General features: G+C 40.3%; 1 protein-coding gene across 1 annotated transcript; it reads right to left on the bottom strand.

Annotated features, from left to right (window-relative positions):
• Positions 1-2741: 2741 nt before the first annotated feature.
• LOC149077663 (hephaestin-like protein) lies at positions 2742-19945 on the bottom strand. The gene is made up of 14 exons (XM_089245226.1): positions 19463-19945; positions 16648-16857; positions 16391-16533; positions 15360-15526; positions 13476-13582; positions 13212-13368; positions 12150-12370; positions 11737-11936; positions 10677-10788; positions 8902-9114; positions 8516-8744; positions 6821-7299; positions 4641-4799; positions 2742-3561 (listed from the first exon to the last, which is right to left on the bottom strand). Exons 1-14 carry the CDS (start codon positions 19893-19895, stop codon positions 3254-3256), a joined length of 3138 nt encoding a protein of 1045 aa, XP_089101352.1. The 5' UTR covers positions 19896-19945; the 3' UTR covers positions 2742-3253.
• Between the last annotated feature and the right edge of the window lie 2116 nt (positions 19946-22061).

The raw sequence follows: 22061 nt of genomic DNA, 5'->3' as shown, positions 1-22061 counted from the left end.
AGCATGTATCCTCAATGGTTTAAGTGAACACTATGATCCCTACAAGGGTAGGGTTGGCAGGTCTCTAACACGGGTCTCAGTCTTGGGGGTTCAGTTCCAAGATGGAGGGGGGCCCGATGAGTACTGAGATGCTCGCGGTTCAATAGGAAAAATTCTATTCTTGCACATATTGCCTTTTATTACACCTACACACAAGGGTGTAGCCAGGGGGGGGGGGGACCAGACCCCCAAGTCCCCCCCCCCCGAAATGTGAGAAAATGACCGAAAAAAGGGGAAAAGATGGCCAAATCTATTGTTCTGTCAGTTTGGTCCTCCCCCCCCCCGAAATGAAAGTGGTTCCCCCCCGAACGAAATTTCTGGCTACGCCCCTGCCTACACAGACCTGTTTCTTTGATCACAGAATTTCGATATCTGTGCGGAATATACAATATAGGGAATTTTTTTCTGTGCAGCAAAAAACTCTGTGCATGGAAGCATTCTCAGAATCAAAATGGCCATATTTTGTAAACTTATTCACCGTGAAAAAAATTGTGCCTTTCTTAGGCACTTTTGTCCATAACCAATAAACGGGTAAAAATAAAATTTCGTAAGTAAAACATAAACAGCCTTTTTCTCTCTAGAAAATATTGAACGGTACAGTATTATATCACATGTGCGAAAAACATTGGTGAACTAGAACCCCTTCCGCTACCTATCAAATAAAACTGTTACAATTCTTCGATTGAATTTAATAACCCGATTTTGATTATTGCACTGCATGAAAAAAAAAACAATGACACGGTATTATTTAATATTTTATGAGTAATAATATTAATTAAATTATCAAGTTTGGCTCTAAATTTCAACCGTTATTATTTGTCAGCGGTAAAACAACGTTAATAAAACTCGCAAACTGCAGCTGCCCTTGACTTCCATAAAGTTTTTGATTGTAATCACACAAAGCTTAAGGTGGCTGCCGTTGCTAGTTGGTGGGAAGCACTGAGCTCTCGTCATCGTGGTTTCTCTACTTAGGTAGAGATATTGATCAGTCAATGGCGAAATCGTTGCTTAAAATCAACCGTCGGTGATTTTTTTAAAATTATATATCACCCTTTATACATAAAATATTCTCACCAATACAAAACAATATCGATATACTGATTTACATTGTTAACAGTTTTCAGGGATTAAAACATCTACCCCATCAGGTTACACTTTCAAAAATAAATCTCGTAGGTTGCAAATATTCTCAGTATATTTCTATTTAGACAAAAAATATGTGTATATACATCAAAACTCCAACAATGTCACCAAAACCATTCAATGTGATTTCTAAACATTTGACAAGCATATTTATAAAATTAATAATAACAATGATAGGAAAATAGAGTGGAGGTTACAAATGGTCTCTTCAAGTGGATGCAATTTGCGAGTTTTACTAATAATGTTTTACTTCACATAAATAACAACTGTTAAAATTTCGAAGCAAACTTCATAACTTAATTAATATTATTGCTCAAAATATAAATTAGTATCATATCACATTGCTTTTTTATATGGCACGTTAATCAAAATCCGTTTACTAATTTCAATTGAAGAATTGTAACAGTTTTGTTTGATAGGTAGCGTAAGTGGTTCTAGGTCATTGATGTCTTCCTCACATGTAAAATACAGGGTGATTCTAAATTCACGGGGCAAGTTTTAAGAGGTGATCTAAGACCATGGGCGGAGATATGGAGGGACAATGCTCCCCCCCCCGCGTCAAAGGTGGAGTCGACAGATCTAGTGTATATGCGTACATATGAATTGACATCATCATCGTGCCCCTAGACTTCCAAGTCTATCTCCACCTATGTCTAAGACACCTAAACAAGCAGTTTTGATCGTTGAATGTGCTGTTGAATCGCAATAGCAAAGGTGGTAGAGGGTGTTTTAGGAGTACGATTTGCTGATTTTTCCGACAGATTTGCTGCGATATGTGCTATCGTTCATTCGGGAATTGGATTGGAGTTGGTTTTTTATAGCTGCAAGGACCATATCAAAGTTATGCTGCGCCAAACAATGATTAAGCGGTATAATGACTTGTGGTAGAATTTGCGTTACCAGGTTGCGCATGAGAAGACCTACCACATTACAATACCCTACGCCCTGGTCACGAACACAGCGCGATTTTACAGTAGGAAATGAGGAGAGCGATTCTTTTTTCAAGAAATGTGCATTTTGGATTCGGAATAAATAATTAATTTATAAATTTTCATGTTTTCTCCTATAAAAATGCGCAAAAACACATTTGTGATACTCGATTGAATAAAATTTTTCTTCATGTTATTTTTAGTAAATTTTTGTACATGTGCTAAACAGCTCAATTAATCCTTTGAAGGGCAAACATTTTTCCAAAACTCATATGAAAAAATGTAAACAAGTGCGCCCACTATGGTACCATGGTACCAACCGTCCCCTTCAAAGAAGAATGGTTATATTTATTTGGATGTCTACTTTTTTCATCAGAACGTTTTTATTCAGGAAATTCTCTCGCGGAATCTTAAATCATCAACGTTACACACGGCCCCTACAAGGGGATCGTGACCAACACTTTGGGAACCACTGTATAAATGTAATAGAGGTAAAGAAAAAAAACTCTTTTCTCTAGACAGTCGTATCTTAAGGGCGGCAAAATATTATTCGCCTCAGACGGCAGAATTTCTAGGACCAGCCCTGCTGTCGGGGGTCCGCAGACAACAGGTTGGAAAACACTACTGTATGACTTTTAAAAGAAATTTATTACCTCAGGAATGTTATGAAAGGCATTTTGGCTCTTCTGGAATCGAGGCAATAGTACATAAATACTGATTTTAACTGGCAAATGTAGAACTTGGAAAATAATTTAAAAATATCATCCCTATTTCTTGACCCTTAAGATAAAAGACCCTCAAGAAAATACAAGAATCTTGCGCGGAAAGTACCTCATATTATACAAGCTGGCCCAAATTTTTTTCACGGCAAATATCTCTGCAGCTATTGATTTTAGAAACATACTTTCAATTACAAAATTTCAATTCACGTGGTTACTAAAAATCTCAAAATTTGTTTGAGGGTCCGCATTTTATGAAAAAAAAAATGAAAACATTTGTTTCATACAGTCCCCGTGAACTAAAAAGCTTTCATATTATTGAAGTGTAGCTCCAGCTTTAAAGAGTCATTTGCAAAAAGTTTCGTATTTTTAAATGCAATGATATTAAAAAAAAATTAAATATGCACATTTACAATGAATGTTTTACATGACATTGACAAATGTGAACATTCCGGCCTTAAGATGATCATCGACGTGACAATGGAACAGCCAGGTTCCCAAGTTGTCGAAGGTCATCTCGACCGTCCGTGAGATTCCTGGGAACAGGTCAACGACGTCTTCTCTGCGTCCGCTCGACAGCGTCGCGTCGTCTTTCTCGACGGCAGACAGGCCGTGGAAATGGGCCGTGTGCAGGTCGATCTCCGATCCTAGACCCATCAGGTACCAAGCGACCCTGTCAGCAAGTTTACCAGATAAACCTTTGAGGTTACCGTAAATTCGACCATTGACAGCTGCAAAGAAATGATTAAACAAGTTTCAGGAACGTCGAAAATTTCAAATATTTTAATGTAGTACATTTTGGAGATGATAGAAATTAGGAATGTTCATCTCTTTCACCGGAAGGTACTATACAAGGGTATCTCATGATTACACCTACAAACTTTGAGGGAGGGGGAAGAACATGAATACATAATAACATGACAACCTAAGATCCGAATGTGAGAATTACCACCAAGACCAGTGGTTCCCAACTTCTCGTGCTTCAAGTATCCCTCCTGGAAATGCGTTAGAAGTGCGCGTTGTATTTCTTTAGAAATGCATTAAAAAACGTATATTGAGTATCTCTAGAAATTACGTATGAAGCGCGCGTCGAGTACCCATGAAAATGTGCACGAAGCGAGCGTTAACTACCCCCCAGAAATGCGTACGATGCTTACGTTAAGTATCCATAAAAATGCGGAGAAGACATGGGTACCACTAGAAATGTGTGAGATTTGCATATCCGTAGAAATGCGCAAGAGGTGTAAGTTGCGCACTCTGAGAAATGCACATGCAAGTCTTACTTATAATTAGAGATGCGAGAATGCTTGCGTACTCCTAGAAATGTGGAGGAAGCTTGCGTAGTCCCATGTATATTGTGTCAACTTGTTTAGCACTTTTCTATGACTATTCGTTTTTACATCATTACCTATTATTTTTTGCGTGACTCTGACTGACCCCGTTACATATACTCAAGAGTAGGTCGTAGCACAAATGGGGGTACCATTGCTCTAGACAAGGTTTGAACTAGAGGGCGAGGGAGAGGGCAAGGGCCCCCGGGAGGGCAAAATTTAGAGGGGTGGCAGTTTTATAGATAGGAATAAAAAACGCCGTTATAGGATTATCAAATTTTAAAGTTGCGTTGGCGCAACTTTAAAAAATCCTAGTTACACGGCCCTGGCTCTAGATGCCAATGAAAACTCTCCATTCGTTCTTTCTTCTGTGGATATCGTTCTTTTCAAGGTGTGTTCTCCACCATCCCTAATATTTTGTGTGGTGCCATTTTGAGATACGTTTTTACAGCTAATTTTAATAAACGAGATTTATATACCATGGATTTTGTTGCTTTCGATGAAGTCGTCGTCGTCGAGGCGCACCTCGTGTGGCGCCGAGCAATATTCGTCGACGTTGCTCTGCAAATACCAGCTGTCGTTCTCGTCGAATACCGAGAAGAGGACGCTGAACTCCTTGTCGACATCATTCCTTGAACCTGGTGATCAAGTAGGTTACGTGTTACAGAAGAGCAAACAAATAAGTCATCAAATTAAAAAAACCAACTCAAACGATCTTGTATTTAAGGTCCTTTCGCCCCCATCCTACAGCATACCAAACTTAACCATTAAAGCAATAGATATTAAATGTATAGATCAAAGGGTGGCCAACCCACGGCACGCGTGCCACAAGTGGCATGCCATGATATCAGCAGTGGCACGCGAACACTTTTCAAAAATTAAAGGAATTCTGTGTGTTTCGTTTCTTCAATCAAATAAATTCTCCCCAACTTTTAAACAATTCTTTCCTTTATGAATGTGATGTTTTTGTAGGCTGCCAAACCTACATTTTGTACGGTATATAGGCACTCTTAAAATAATAACAATATGAAATTCTATTCAACTTGCTATTCTCCGTTTTTCGCCTTTGGGAACAGTTGTTGGACGTCCCACGTGCGCGAAATTCAGCATCGTCCGGATGGGAGGGGGGGGGGGGAAGGGGGACATGCATTTTGTAATGAAATTACATTGTATATCTATGAATTATTGGGGGGGTGGGGGAAATCTAAGACCTCCAAAGTTTATTGGTGGGGGGGGGGGGAGGCAAGCATTCTTAGTTTTCAAGTTACGGTGTCCATGCCCAACATGGTGCAACATATAGGTCTACCGATATAGTACGTACACACATAATCCGCATTGCGATAATCGAATTTATGACTAAAAATTAAAAACAATTTTAGAGCTCCAAAGAGTGGCAAACTGAACATTTTTACGAAAATAAGAAGACAGCGAATAATATTTTACAGAAACCGAAATAATGCTCATGTCTCGTAAATCAGGACAAGTGGTCTGCACGTTAAAATTCGTAGAGTGGCTCGCCCATCGAAAAATAACCTTGATTGTGGCACGGTATGGAAAAGGGTTGGCCATCTCTGGTATATATTTTGACCGTAAAACTCTCCATTTCTCATGTGTTTTTTATCCTAAACAGTTGCACGAGAGTGATAGATGAAGCTACAGTTTCTTTCAACTCCTCTTTTTTCAAACCAAGCACAACCCCGTCTATCGCCGTGGGAAATTTACTTGTGTCGGAAGTGTGAGTGCATATTTTTCAGTGCTGCCATCCATCTACACTTCGAATTGTGAGTGAAGTGTAATGGGTGAATATTTGTACCGTTGTAGGCCTGTTGCTCTATCTCTGTGACGAGACTTTTTAACGGGGAGTTGGGCTCGCATTCTTGCCTTCGATTTTTTAACTGAAACATACAAAAGCTCAAGGATTTTTTTTTTCTTCCGGGCTCGAGCACCTTGATGGATGGTTCTCGGATAGTATCTCCGGAACAGCCAGAGGATTCACGGTGTTGGGTTTAGGGAGCTCATGATAACGAGGTCTGTTATTAAGCCAGGCCCCCTCCACACTCGTGTCAAGACTGGGGAGACCGAATAGTCATTCGCAAATATTTGCTTCCAATATTTGCCTCCCCCCGATACAAAGAAGCAGCAGCGGCATAGTCTGGCTACCAGCTCGGTTCAATATTTCTCGGTGAATATTTGCTTCCAGAACACTATCCAAGGAAATAATACGCCAACTCTTGTTGTGATTTTTTTCGTTCTCCGGCCAGACGGATTGGAAGATCGGGAAGGAAGGCGGCACCTTTGACTTTTGTTGGAAGCTGGAAGGTACTCGACCAGCCTTCCAATACCCTCCAGCCTTTTTGTTACAAAGATGAATATTTTTAATTACAGAATTTAACTGTCGAAAGGTGAGCGAGTAAAAATCAATGGCTACGTGAAGAATAAGTACAGTAAAGCTTCTCTTTTGCGGACACCGATGGGACGAAAAAAATCGTCCGTGAAAGAGAGGGTGACCTTTAATCCGGAGTTTGAAATGCATACTTTTATTATACAAAGGAAAATTATTATTTATCCGGAAAAGAGGAGTGACTGCATCTGAGGGGTGTCCGTTAAGAGGGGTTTTACTGTACTCCCTAATATTAATCATGATGAAGGTGAGTCTTACCGTCGTTGTTGAGGGTGCCAGGCTTGCAAACCACTATAGGCCCAACGAGGCCGCTGCTCGTGTCCTTTTGTGTTTTCGCTGTGGAGTAGTACATCCAGTTCGAACAGTTGAACCCATTATGCGTTGGTCCAGCTGCTGGAGGAACGGTCCATTCCATCTCTATCGTTTCTCCAGGTGCGACGTGTCGATGGTAGTCGTCTTCGATCGTGTTGTTACCATCACTGTGGCGATCGTTTTGCCACGAGACCCCGTGGGGCCTCAGGTTGAAGGAACCACGAGAAGCTTTGTTCATGAAGACCACGTGTATGGTGTCGCCGATCTCAGCCTTTATGACGGGTCCGAGTATTCCCTGGTGCAAATCGTTTAGGGTCCTAGGCTTTTCGTTCTCGAAGGTTCGATCCGTGAACCCGCGGTACACGACTTTCCTGTATTTGGACCCGATGTGAGTTGCGTCTTTTCTCACGAAGATTTCGCTTTCTCTGCAAAAAATACACAAAAAAAAAAAAAACGAAATAAATTAATGTTCAGGAAACTGTTTTATTATCGTGTGCTTTCCTTTCGGAGATATCGTTATTATCACACAGTCGAGTCACATTATTATGACCACTTCCTCTTGCGCCTCAACAGCGTCAACTACCGCCGGCCAAAGTGATGTGGTCCCTCTGCCATGCTAAAAAATCCAATCTACCTATCCATTCACAGGGTGTCCCGGAAATGACTACGCAGCTTTGAAGGTGAATTTGTATGTCATGAATATAGAATTGCATTATACTGTTTGCTGCATTTTTATTGGGAAATCAGTCAACTTTCAACCCGAACAAAAATATGCAATTGCAAATTTCACTTATCTTTGACGCTGCAGGGGATTTTAGGCAATTACAACGTTCGTGCACCTCCTAAACATTCCTCTGAGGATTTTCTCACTATTCGATACATGCCGGTATGTGTTGCGTGTGTATGGGTGGGGCCCTAACATATTTATGTTGTCAGAATTATGATTGTTTCATGTCTAATGTTCTAATGGTGTCATCTGTCCTCAATATATGAAGTGAAAGTGTGGTAGATGCTTGAATTTTCGTGTCATGTAAAAATCGTGTTGAAGGTCTGCCTGCTCTCTATAGGAGACCGGTTCGCCTTCGGACCTCGAAGTTGGAAAATCGCAAAAAACCAACTTCGACTGATCACTACTGTGACACCAACGGGATTCGAACCTGGATACTACATAATTATAGAGGTCGGACAGTATAGATACTATATACAGTGGCAGGACAGCACTTCCTGGGGAGGTTGTTAAAAAAAAGAAAAAAAAAGCTTCTCTCCACTATTACTTCTTAACCATGCATACAACCACGTACACATTTCTCTATGGAATTTTCTAACGGATCGGTACCTTCAGGAACGTATATATGTGCATGGCCCTAACATATTTATGTTTTGTTAGAGTTATGATTGTGTCGTGTAATACTGGAGCTACCATCTGTCTTAGAAAGTGAAAACGGCAAATGCAGAAATGAATTTTTCACTAAACTTTTATATACTTCTTGTTTCCACCAAAGCTACTAAGGGCTACTCCACCAAGGAGTCCGCGGACTCGTGGTTTAGTTACTGCTCGGATTGTGGTTCGCCGTTATCATTAATATTATCCGGTGGTAACAAATGATATTCGAATATGTATTTTGGACAGAAGGGACTCACTCGTTTTCTGTCAAATTCTCTCCAGTGATGGGATTGATTTTGGACGGTGCGTAATCCCATTCGATTTCCACAGCAGCTATGTAATACGATCTGGTTTTACGTCCATCCTCAGTCTTCGGCGATTCGCTGGTCACTTCTTGGGTTACGTCGGGACAAGACACGATGTCATAACTCGCGCGCATACCACCTCGTATGTCTTTGGTCGTCTCGCTGCGCAGAGGGTACGTACCTGAGGATAGTAAATTCACCTTAACACATAAATTACTGAGAAATCTCAAATTATAATTTAATTGCACGATCGTAGCTAGAGACGGTCACGTGGTCTGACTTATACTGATCCCGATACAGCGCTGTATCCAGGAAAAAGAAAATTTCAGGAAGCTCACCTATAGTTGAAGGCACGACGTAGGCCGTAACGTGACTTCCGGGAAGTAATTCGATGGTTTCTCTGTGATTTCCGTGATAGATGAGTTTGTTGCCGATAAAGTGCACGACGTGGAGATCCTCGGCCTTGCCTATGGTTATGACGTGCAGGCTGTTGTTGACACCGGCGCAAAGGCTCGGTTTCGGCAACGTGCCATCCGTGAAACCGTTTATAGCTTTTACAAAAAATAAAAAACAATCAGTCATCATATAAACCGAAATATATTTCACAACAAAGATCATTTAATGCTGATGGCATTGATAATTGTTCGCAGAAAATAACCTATCGTTAAAGATTCAGTCATCGTCATACAGGATGTCCCGTAACAGACTCTCCCTCCCCCTCCCCACCAAGGAGATTAAAAAGAGGGTGTCAAAAAGGAACCAGTTCTGATTTGGACCTGCTTGACCAATAGTTTCCGGATAAAACGCCAAACAAAATCTAAAACGTTATATCTATAGTCACTGGATAAAACCCAGGACGACTCATCGTCCGCCATTAATGCACAATGTGACGTCATTATCATCGCTGCAGTCAATAGCTGTCCCCTATGCCGGTTTTTTTAACGAATTAGACGTCACTTTGACGTCACATTGAATAAAAATCTAGTTTTTCTGCCCTCGATAAGTCCGCTAGGGATTTTAATTCGTCTTCATTACATCCGCATTACATGCGCGTGACGAGTATGTAATTTGTTTTCTATGTAGAAAATCGAGATGTAGAGCTTCATGAACTACTAGGCTGACTCACTCACCATACCATCTTTGAGCGTATGACATGATAATTATTGTTATAGCTCATACATTATTGCTATAGCTCCCAAACTAGGCAATATTGTTCTCTGTTGGGGGGGGGGGGGTGATTGAATGATCCAGAGGGGAGGTAGAAGATTTGTATAATTTAGAAACCTATTGGTATAGTATAGAATCCTTTGTGTTGGCTTGAGTTGGGGGGAGATGGTGGTACACAAACAGTTTGGGAAACTCTGCTATAGCCAGTTGAAGGGTTCATTGAAATTCCAGGCTGACTCACCCGCCATCTTTGAGAGCAAGTGTGATATCAGTATTATCGCTATATTCAATCGCTGTTCCCCACCCTGCCCTTTTTAACAATTATGCGTCACTTTGAGCTGAAAACCCCCTGTTTTTGCTCTAAGGAGGCCGATAAGTCCGCTCTCTTTTCTATGGCCTCTAGCGAAACGCTATGTTCCCTTGAAATTGTTTTTTATGATTTCCGATACATCACTGGAGGCAAACCTGTTTTGTGTTTAAAGATGGAGGACGAAGAGTCCGCTCTCCTTTATAGGCACTTTCCAGACAACTTGTATCGACAAGTTGTGTGTAAGACGCCTGGAAAGCTGGTGGTACTCAACGTCCTTAATCTCAGAACAAAAAAAAAACTGTTTTTCCCGCTTAAAAAGGACGTCTAAGATTAAAAAAACAAAGATAGGGAACAGCAATTGGCTATTGTACTAACGTCCCACGTGCACTCAAAGATGACAGATGAGTCAGCCTGGGACTTCAGTGAACCCTAGTCGTAGGCATTCGATTCGGAAGTAAAAGATTCAAATTCCGTGACGTCATAATTTCTGTCCCGCCTTCTACTTGAAATTTTAGATCGTAGAGGGCTCTTCAGACACCTTTCATCTACTCTGTGTGAGGATTCTTATCCTCCAAAGTATATGCGGTCTTTTTAAGGAACATCCTGTATCTCCCACTGATCGAAATGTAAACTCACAATGAATTCTATTGGATTCCAAAACGCTTTCGTCAGAGTCACTTCCAGAATAATGCGAGTCGTTTTCGTCCATATTTGCCAACATCAGGACGTGTTCGGTGCTCACGTATTTCTATACATGATAAAAGCGTATCAGTTCATGGAATTTAGGAAAAATATATATCGTCTTATACTGCTCATGTTTTGTTTTTTTTAAATGCGTAAATATTTGCATATTCGAGTGCATGCATATACACAATGCACTCACATTATGTACCAAGGTCTCTCGAGAACGTAAAAATTTGATCCTTCTTGCTCGTTAGAAAAAAAAATAAACACGTCATTAAAAAAATTACGTGATTTTTAAAAAAAAAATAAAATTAAATATTTTTAGGATATGAAATGACGTATATTCTTATTTTGATTATTATATAACGTCTGTTTTGCTCATTACATGACACATCATTTTATAACAAAAAATACTTCATGTAATGACCAAAACTGACGTTATTTAATAATCAAAATAAGACTACGCAATTTCATGTCCTAAAAGTATATCATATTATGACAAAAAAATACATACGTAATTTTTGGTTATTAAATGACGTCTTTTTTGTTCATTAATAACGTATTTTTTGGTTATAAAATGGCGCGTTTTTGGCCATTAAATGACGAGTTTTTGGCCATTAAATGACGAGTTTTTGGCCATTAAATGACGTGTTTTTGTTCATTAAATTATGTGTTTTTAGTCATTAAATGGCGCATTTTTTGTTGAAAAATGACATAACTCTATATTTTATTTTATTTAGCTGCAGCTGTTTTTAAAGAGGATATTTCTGTGATCTTTATTTCTGTAATACCGGTTTGGGACACATTATGACTTACTAAAAACGTTATTTATGACGTGATGGAGCCATGGCCCCCACATCCTGGAGCAAGGCCCCCAGGCTGGGATCTTTTGCGGGCCCCTTTGTGATGAATTTATAGCGTGAAAAGCAAAAAAAACTATGAAAATCGTCCCGGGCCCCAGGGCTGGAGCCTTGTCAGCCCACCCCTTGTGGGACCATGGATGGAGCGTTACCTGATTTCCGTCTGCGTCCAAAACCCCCTGCCTGCACGTAAGCAGCACTCCATTCAGTCCAGAATACTGGTCCGTTGTAGTATCGACGTCTGAGAAGTACCTCCAGGTGACACACTGGGGATCGTGTTCTGTCGGCTCGTATTCCTCACTAATGTAAAACCTCAAAGTAGCATTTTTACCAGGCAAAATACCTTCTATACCTATAAAACAATAATTACACTTAACGACACAACGTTTGTAACGAAAATAATTATGTGACTTATATACGTCATGGCTGACGTCCGAGGTCTTACAAGTTTGCCAAATGGCCTTTCAACTTCACGTGTTCTCAGAAAACACGAGAAGCTAAATAACTTCGAGCTTTGGCTGGCCAACTAGCCAGACCCCGGACATTCGCCGTAACACAGTATTACCATTAGGGTGATCGGCGCACACAAACGCTGTAGACCGCAATGAGTAGGGCCGACTGGCCCTGTTCAAGAAACGTATCTCCAATAGTTCTCCGACCTCGGCTCTCAACGTCGGGCCAAGAAATCCCAGGCTGTTCGGTTGGGCCACGACCTCCTGGAACGCTTCATCTTTGTACTGCACATACACAGCTTTTAGGTACGTCTTATTTGATCGGTGCTGTTCACTGCAAGAAAAATATGAAAATAACAAAGACAGCCTTCACACACTTAGATCGGGGGGGGGGGGGGAATCTCATCCGGCATAACAACTGATTTAAACTAACATAGATGTTTCAATAATATTTTTAGATTATATTTGTGGGGGTGTATTTCAAATTATTTTATTAATATGGATTAGAAAGCCCAAAACAACTTTTATTTTCCTGTTGCGGCCCAAGCAGTTATCCTTCTTCCGGCGCGGTCCGACGTAGTCTTTATCTCCCGAAGGCAGCTCAAAACAATGTTTCCTCTTTTCGATAGGCCAAAAAGAGTTTTCTTCATTCATTATTGTTTTCAGATGTGGCTCAAAACACTCTTTTACCTCCCAAATGCGACTCAAAACAGTGTTTCACTTCTCAAGTGCGGTTAAAACTGTTTCTTCGTCAGGCCTTGGTTCAAATGCTGCTAAAAACAGTGATCCCCCTCCCCCCCCAAGTGCTGCTCAAATTAGTGTTTATCATCCCGATACGGCCCAAAAAGGATTTTTATCATTCAGTGTTGAAAACAAGATGTGGCTCAAAACAGTGTTTCTTCTCTCAAATGCGTCTCAAACACAACAGCGTTGTTCCTCCCGATATGTGCGGCTTGAAGAATCCTTTTCCTCTTCCAATATGCGGCCCGGAAAAACTTACTCCTCCTCTCTCCGTGTGGCTCAACACTCGTGGTGGACAACCGTGTGGCTCTCTCAATGTGACCAAGAATACCCAGAAGGTTGAATATTTCTGATTTACATCCTAAAACCACTCCATGATTAATTAATTTTACGATTAATGTATACATATTTATGCAATGTGTAAATATATTTACGATGTTCCGTCTCTATTTGGAGCAGATGGATGGTAATTCCACTCTTTCTCTTCGGCAGCAATGTAAAATGTTCGGGTGCGTGCCGGTGCTGTATGTGGTGCGACTGTAGGGACGGTGCCTTCCTTGGGGGCGCATGCCAATATTTCCATAGACGCTTCTGAAAGTAAACAAAAAAGGAATGTGTTGCATTAGAATATTTAATTCAGGCTATATATGTTTTCTTGCTTGGTATTCCTACTGATAATAATAAATTCGGGAATTTACCGGATTGGTCGCCGATAACTTGAGACCGGACGGGCCAGGTTCCCAGATGATAGCTTGTCATCTTGGCTGTCACAAACTTCCCCGGATACAGATGGACTATGTCTGTACTGAGAGAGAGGAGGAAAGACATGTAATTTTGAGTATCGTGCAATCTTGACACGAGGCCAGATTTGCACAACTGCGAAGAGTGCAGCCATTCTGAGTCGCAAAATATTAAGGCCAGTGAAGTGAAACAATTGTAGTGTGACCTTTGAAGACCGGACACACCCCGCTTACCATCTCGGAGAGATATCGAAGCGTTCCCGAAGGATGGGTGCATCCGAAAAGTTTTATTAAAAACAACGTAACATGACCACCTCAGACGAAGGCAGCAAAAAATAAAATAAATTACATAAAAATTGATCGTCAACCTGAAGTCATATAACAAATAAATAAAATCTAAACAATCGACGCCAATGGGCAATCAAAATTATAAGCGGAATTATAAGATGGTGGTGTATAGCCGTCCATCCCAAAAATGTTTATTTTCTTCCCCCACCTCCCCATTTCTCTCTACTAAAGAATGAACCCCTCTCTTTTCATGGTGAGGCTCATACAAAAAGGCAGAGGCCATCTTTCCGCACTACATTTATTTTGAATTTAACAGCTTATCAAAGCCTTCCATCAATTTGTTAGGTAAATCAGGGAAGAAATTACTCGTCTTATTCTTTGTTAACATATAGGACCCTGCCATGGGGAAGGGGGGGGGATGTCAAGAACCCCCTTCTTCCCGAACAGGTAAAAGATATAGTGTCCAAAACTAGAAAATATATGAGACCAACTCTATCCTAGAGCCTTGTTAGCTTCCTCCTTGTAGAATCCATGTATACAGATATTGTGCTGCAATTGTTTTTTCCGTACTGGGTCATGAAATCACCCAGCCTAGCCCTGGCTTGATGTTACACTTGCAGAGCAGTATCACGTCCCCCCTCCCCCGGATAAATTGATTTTGTATGAAGCCTCCCCTACCTGGCTGAAATTACACTGTGATTACCAATTTACTTACTCTCGAAAATTGTAACTATATCTCATTATAAGGAGGTGCCTTCTGCACTTGAGGCCCCAGGGCCGTGACAGGATGGGCCCATGTGTTAAGATGGCACCGTATACTTGAATCTTGGTTAACTCCTTTATGATCACAGACGTAATATTGCGTTCAAACGCCAGTGGAATAAATTCAAAGTTCTATGCATTTTCTTTCCTCCCTCTTCACTATCGCGAAGCTTTATAGTAACCCTATCAACTGGAGTTGCTTTTTTTTTTTCTTTCCCTCCTTTCTCTCTGTATATACTCCTGTTAATACTTTTTTCCCACACATATAACATATCTTTCTACTATATACATGTAAGAGCGAAAGGGAACAAGTACGGTGAGCGTGAAAAGAGGACTCTAAAAAACTCTCTGATTGACCTTATATATTATGCTTTTTCCTTTTATATATTTTTCTCCCTTCCCCCTCATTTTTCTAACGTGTGGTCAAGTTATGGCGAGGTTACCAGATTTATCGCCGATTCGTGAAATAGAGATAATCCAAATTTGTTGCCAAAAGCTTGCACGTGAAGTGGTTAAAGATGAAGCTAAAAGATTATAGGAATGGTCAAGATTTTCCTCTTCCCTAAGCAATATTTTCTTTAGCTTCTGATTTTGAGTGTTATGCCTTTGAAGCTTCGTAGCACGTATTTTAAGGATAACTGCGATCGCCTTTTTCTGAAATTTAAATAAACACTAATTGCCGAAATCAAAACTGAGACATTGAAGATGGTTAATCCAAATGTGAATAAATAGTTAATTTTCATCCAACAGAGATGTGCTTTAATAACGTAACACCACTAAAGTGACACTCACCGGTGTCCATTGACAACCAGGGTATGTCCCTCGAACGAGATGGCGTGGATGTCTTCTTCGTTGCCCATGCCCATCAAATGCCAAGTCACACCGACGTCGATGCACATCTGCAGTCCGCGTAGGTTTTTGCTCGAGTAACCGTTCACTGAATGGAATTTGCTAGAATCCTGCAAAATGATAAGAAGCAGACTTGATGGAAATGTATAGTTGAGACATAGGAAAGCTGGGTAACTTTATGGACAAGGCCGTCTTAAGAGCATCGTGGGGCTCCGGGCCAAATGATTTTTCTGAGGCCCCACCAGGCAAATTCTCGAAAATCTCAACCAGATCTCATTTTTGTGGGGCCCCTTTTCTCTTGAGGCCCCCGGGCCCATGCCTTAAGACGGCACTGTTTATGGATGGTCACACCTCTTTTTTTGCCAGTCGATCAAGAAGTCACGGGCAGCATAAGTTATCCGAGGATGGTGTCACTCTCCGCTATCCATACGAAGGTTTTTAACAACTGGCTGATGCGAAGATATATATATATATGAAAAAATGAATTTTTTCTTTCTTTCCTAAATATATATATGAAAATATATCTTCGCGCATTATCCTCGAATAAGTCGCCATCTGGTGGCATTATCAGCAATTGTGAGCTTTGGCTTGAGTTAGGTCATTACTTCCTAGAGATGTATCTCTAGAAGGTAATGGTTAGGTCCGACCCCCCCGTCCATGTACGGTCCCGTTCAGTGCACACGAGCTCCAAACAAAGAAAGATTGAGATATTCGTTGCCTCTGTAGTCTAGTGCGTTCACCCGGATAATGAAAGAACGTGGGTTCGATTCCCCACAGGGACAGTTGAATTGTCTATTTTTCCTAAATATATCTTCGCCTCAGCCAGCTGTTAAAAACCTTCGTATAGCATAAGGTTGACAGAAAAAAAAAGAAAGAGAGTTCTTGCTCGTCAGAAGCAAAAAGATACAGACGACAAATGTTATATGTTGTTGGTCACTTAATATTAATTAATCCATAAGACGATGGCCACTCACCTCATCTTCTTCAGCATGGCCAACGACGCCATCAGCTGTCGGATTCGCATCCGTCACGTTGTTCTCCTCGGCATACCAACTTTGGCTCTCGTCAAATATCAAGAACATGAGCACGAACTCGTTCTGTACATCATTAGCGTGACCTGCAATAAATTATGCATTAATTGTTGTGCTGTGCCTTATCCACTGAAATAATTTCGGTGTAACGCATTTCATGCCAGCTGTACCCATTTTCCTACGGTAATTATAGTAATAACCTGGTTTGCAGATAATCAGTGGTCCTATCAGTCCAGTATGGATATCCGTGTCACCAGTCACGTGGGAATGGTACGCGAACAAGATGCAGTCCTCATCCGATGCTGTCGGGCCTCTGTCAGCCGGTATCTGCCAATGATACGTGTAGTTATATCCGGGGCGGACCATGTCACCAGCACCATGTTCAACTCCGTCTTCGTTATAAACGGCACCTGCGGAGAAAAATATTCTAGTGAAGGAAAGAAATAATGCTGATCAATGATGGAATATCAACATAAAAAAGGAATAAGTCCTCCGGAAATCATCAGTGTTTACTCAAAAGACACGTTCTCCTGTCAAGAACGTATGATGTCAACTTTGGCAATCTTGGGTTTATTTCATTTATCCTGGACTGCATAGGCCGGGGGTCTTCATGTCATGGCCCTCTGAGGTTTTTTCTGTGACCCGCTGACCATTTAGAAAATGGATACTTTATACGTAGAAAAACGATTAAATTCCGAAAAAAATTCGTTTAAGAACTCTTCCCACCGAGATTCGAATTGCTGTATTTAGAACTGTGAGGTACTTTCCAGATTAAATAGTAAAACTGCATTTGATAAATTAAAAGGGTCGGCGTAACGAATTCGTGGGCCCAGAACCCAAACACTTCTTGAGACCTACGATTTAATATATTCCGAGATGCAAAATTCAGCATTCAAAGGTACGCATAATTACAGAATTTACAGAAATGCTAAAAAAACACCTTTAAGGAAAGAAATAATTTCAGAATTATTGAAAAACTAGTTACAGCATCACTGATAGAAATGATTTCAGAATTCAGAAGGAAACAGATATTTTTTGGATGTAATGCTGAGGTGAACTCGGAAAGAAAAGTTATCTGATCTTCGCACCCAGGCGCCCTCTTGCAAACCGGCAAGCATGCTATCATTTACACCACTGGAGACACGACCCTACCTTCTTTATTTCACGCATTGTGGTGTGAGGCATAACATTCAGAAAATATCTGTTCTAGATTAACTGAGATTCCAGTACAATTTCAGAATCTTCAACAGTAATTCCCGAATTGTCAAGAGTGATTTTAGAATCTTGAAGAGTGATTCCCGAATTCTCAAGAGGGATTTCGGAATCATGAAGAGTAATTTCGGAATTGTCAAGAGGGATTTCGGAATTGTCAAGAGGGATTTCGGAATTGTCAAGAGGGATTTCGGAATCGTGAAGAGTAATTTCAGAATTGTCAACAATGATTTCGGAATTGTCAACAATGATTTCAGAATCGTGAAGAGTAATTTCGGAATTGTCAACAATGATTTCGGAATCGTGAAGAGTAATTTCGGAATTGTCAACAATGATTTCAGAATCGTGAAGAGTAATTTCGGAATCGTGAAGAGTAATTTCGGAATTGTCAACAATGATTTCAGAATCGTGAAGAGTAATTTCGGAATTGTCAAGAGGGATTTCGGAATCGTGAAGAGTAATTTCGGAATTGTCAAGAGGGATTTCGGAATCGTGAAGAGTAATTTCGGAATTGTCAAGAGGGATTTCGGAATCGTGAAGAGTAATTTCGGAATTGTCAAGAGGGATTTCGGAATCGTGAAGAGTAATTTCGGAATCGTGAAGAGTAATTTCGGAATCGTGAAGAGTAATTTCGGAATTGTCAAGAGTAATTTCGGAATTGTCAAGAGGGATTTCGGAATCGTGAAGGGTAATTTCACAGAATCGTAAAGAGTCATTCCAGAAAAAATATAAAGAAAAAAAATTAAATTCTTCAAAGAAATAATTTCACAGTTAATGAAAATTTGAAATTATCGAAAAAAAATAACTTTGGAATTATCGGGACAAATTTTAGGCTCAATAAAAGAAATAATTCATTAAAAAGAATTAATTAATTGAAGGAAGTTATTTGCAAATGAATACAAATTAATGAAATATTGTTTCATTCAATAATTACGAAATCATTACTCATTAAATCCGGAATTGTTTCTCTTATTAGAGTTCTGAAATGTTTTCTAAGCATAATTTTAAAATTGCTTCTTTCATCAATTTTGTAACAGTTTTTCATTGAGGTTCTTTTAAGTATTTCTATAAATTCTGTAACTATGTAAGACTTTACGTTGGCGGGCTGCTACAAAAAGGTTCGAAGGCCACGTTGGGCCATTTCAATTAGCGGCCCATGCGTGACCCCTGCCCTAATTGCTAGTGCAGAAATATGATTCGGATACAGGTTTCAGCGCATAATTTACTGATAAGAAGGTATATACGATAAATGAAGTTATTATACATAACAACCGGTTAATATTCGTACTTACCAAGCATTTTGATAAATCTGATATACTTCCGTAAATTTATCACTTTTACCGGCGCTTATACATAGTACCCGAGTATTGCAGGTAAACATGATAAATCGTACTGTGGGATATACTATACATGATGATGCATGCATGTATTGCATCATTATATCAGGGTACGATCGCAAAATTTGTTATCATTATATCGGGGTTCGACTATTTTCATCACACATTTGAAATTTTTTTCACATATTAATCAAATTCACTAATTATACCATGGCATTGTGCATAATCACAGATAAAGGCTATAAATTTCAAGTATATATCAAATTTATCGATCTGCATCTTGGTTATTATGCATAATCGCCGGTTATATTGATAACGTTTCCAGTAATTTATCAAACTTACCTAGACGATTGGTAAGTATGCACAATAATCGGCTGTTATATAGATAATAACCGATTTATCACACCTTTACCGTAACATATATATAAGATGATAGAAGTTTTACGTGATTGGAACTGAGTCTTACCTTCGTGCTTTTTGTCGTAGAGCACACCATGCGCGTGCAGCGACACGTCGTGCGACGCTCCATTGTAAAGGACAATCTCTATCTCGTCACCGACCTGGGCCTTAATCACCGGGCCCAATATACCCAGGTACGGGCTTCTTTCGGGCTTTCTCGAAGTGAAAGTGTCGTCCGTGTATTCCCTGAAGACTGCTTTCTTGTAACGAGTCGCCGAATCTTCTCCACTGACAGGTGCGTAGTCCCAAGTCGTATCTTCAGCGGCAATGTAGAACTTCCTGTGGGTCGGGCCGTATATCGGTGAGGCCCAAGTGAAGGACAAGAAAACGGTCAAGATGCCGCAGCCGAGGCTGAAGATAAGAATGACCGCGAGTCCGGCCATGATGTTTGCTTTTCGCCTTTTGCGAACGAGAGTCCTCCCGAAATAACAGGTTTCCATTTTTTATTATTCTTTCTGTTGCATATAATTACGCGATTATTATTATTCTTTTTGCTCTTTGGTACGGAATTGACAAGGAGGAAATGCTGAGTGACGTAGTGGCCCGTTTGCCAAACGGCGACTGTCACGCGAATGATTGGTTGGCTGAATTCAACTTCCCGGCCTTTGCAAGAATAGTGAAAGTTGTTGTTTTCCTCTTCCAAGAAACGATTTCTCTTCTCTTTTCATTATTATTATTATTATTTCAATTTCAGCCGCATCGCGACGAGCAACGGATCATGTAGACATTCTGCTGTTTGTTACACGATTACACGAAAAAGTCATGGTTTTGGTCCATAATCACTAATACAATAGACGCCAGTTATAACGACCCCCTTCGTCCCATGGAAAACGGACGTAGTATTCGGAGGTCGTTGTATCGGACGTTTAAAAAATATTATAAAGTTTAGTTTCTCCGGAAAATTTATTGTTCATTGTACCGACAGAATTAAAAAAGAAAACGTTTCATTTTGTTGGTAATGTCGTCTGGCTGAAAAAAAAATTAAATACCCTCAAACGGAGTGACTTGGTGCAAAATTTGAATAAATTAATATTTTTTACTAAAAGTTTCGCCACTAGTAGCGATAGAGAGATAGAAAAGTTTCTTTGTGTTTTTATGCAAGGACCCGTGGTTTCTCGCTCACGTGGATTTGGTAATGTGAAAACTACTCGGCGATGATTCCCCCCCCCCCCACAACATTTGAGCCCTTCCTCATGACCCCCTTGCGGGGATGAATTTTCAGAAATACCGTCTTAGTGGGTATCTACATTATAAAATATAATACTGACTACATTTCATATATTTATGGCTTCAGCAATAATTGCTCCATATTACCTTTAAACCCCCCCCCCTTCCCCCGCAATTACTAGAGGATTGAATTTTGAAAAACCCTTCCCAATGACACTCTCTACATTGCAATACAAAAATACTGACCAGATATCGTTTTTACGTTTTTACAGCTTCAAAGGCTTCGGCTCGGCGTAATTTCTCTATATAACCTTTGAGCCCCTTCATGCCCCCCACTAGGGTTCGAATTTCGAAAAAAACACTTCTTAATGAGTTTTTACGTCATGAAATAAAACTAAATTTCATATTTACAGCTTCACCGGTTTCGGCTCAGCGATGTTGAATCGATCAATCAGTCAGTCAGGACATGTTATTTTATATACAGGGCGCATAGCAAAAAGGGGTGTATGACATTTTGCTGGCGAACCGTTCGTTCTAGAGGTACACTTCCAACTAAAAAAAGTTTCCAAATAACTTGTAGTACTCAGATACGTCATTCATGTTTAAAGGGGGTTGCATAGTTATCAAAATAAAAAAAATTGACTTTTTATAGTCCCCGTGTGTTCCCAAAACCCAGTTAGATAGTTGTTTTCTCGTCTCTCCTGATGCCAACAAAAAAACAAATTCCACGTTTCTAAATGCAATGTTCACAGAGATATTCGAATTCCGAAAACGGAGGAAATTTGGGAAAAAACAGCTTCAATTGCGGGTAAAACGCCCCCCCCCCCCGCATTTGAGTAAAGGGATTATATTCTGGAAGGGACAGAGGCCGGGGCTTGACTGGTCTGACAGCACATTAACTGCGGAAGACGGGAAAATAATCCACCGCCATTTATACGACATATTGAATACTTAAAAGCGTCTATAACGGGGATTTTCTCAGAGTTTTTCCACTCGCGACTCCCTTGCCCTATTCATGATTCATTTGCGACTTCTCAGAAAAGTTCAACCAATATTTTGCATTTTATGCATTCATAAAAAAACCACTTCAAAAGCGTAAATAGGCTCATACATCAATATTTCAGCTCGTCGTGACGCCTCTGACAAAGGTTGATGACGCCCAACGAGCCGCGAAACACACTTTCACACTTGAAACACTGGTCTATAGTATTTCAAATCATCAATAATGATGGGAGCAGTTCGCTACGACCAATGTATATTGACGATAGGAAAAGTTGAAGAGCTAAAATCTCCCAGGTAGGGGGGGAAAAACAGGAAATTTTCCATTATTTTATTGCGGCCTTGGAATAGTCAACAAATTATACTTATATGACCCGTGAGTGATTTAGGAATCACTGATGCGGATAACACTCTTCGTGAGGTTGAGCATCCTTACAGGT

The sequence above is a fragment of the Pholcus phalangioides genome, unplaced genomic scaffold (genome assembly GCF_987345545.1).
Source record: "Pholcus phalangioides strain wild (caught in Gottingen) unplaced genomic scaffold, Ppha-v1.0 ptg000015l_1, whole genome shotgun sequence".
NCBI lineage: Eukaryota > Metazoa > Arthropoda > Arachnida > Araneae > Pholcidae > Pholcus > Pholcus phalangioides.
The sequence above is the reverse complement of the archived record's forward strand: the minus strand, read 5'-3'. Positions and strand labels throughout refer to the sequence as shown.

What these genes read in the sequence shown, in the direction of transcription:
- LOC149077663 (XM_089245226.1), bottom strand. Translation starts at nt 19,895, where the DNA reads ATGGAAACCTGTTATTTCGGGAGGACTCTCGTTCGCAAAAGGCGAAAA. An exon ending in CTACGACAAAAAGCACGAAG is followed by an intron (nt 16,858 to 19,462) that starts GTAAGACTCAGT and finishes TTTTCTCCGCAG; the next exon opens with GTGCCGTTTATAACGAAGAC. An exon ending in ACTGATTATCTGCAAACCAG is followed by an intron (nt 16,534 to 16,647) that starts GTTATTACTATA and finishes AATTTATTGCAG; the next exon opens with GTCACGCTAATGATGTACAG.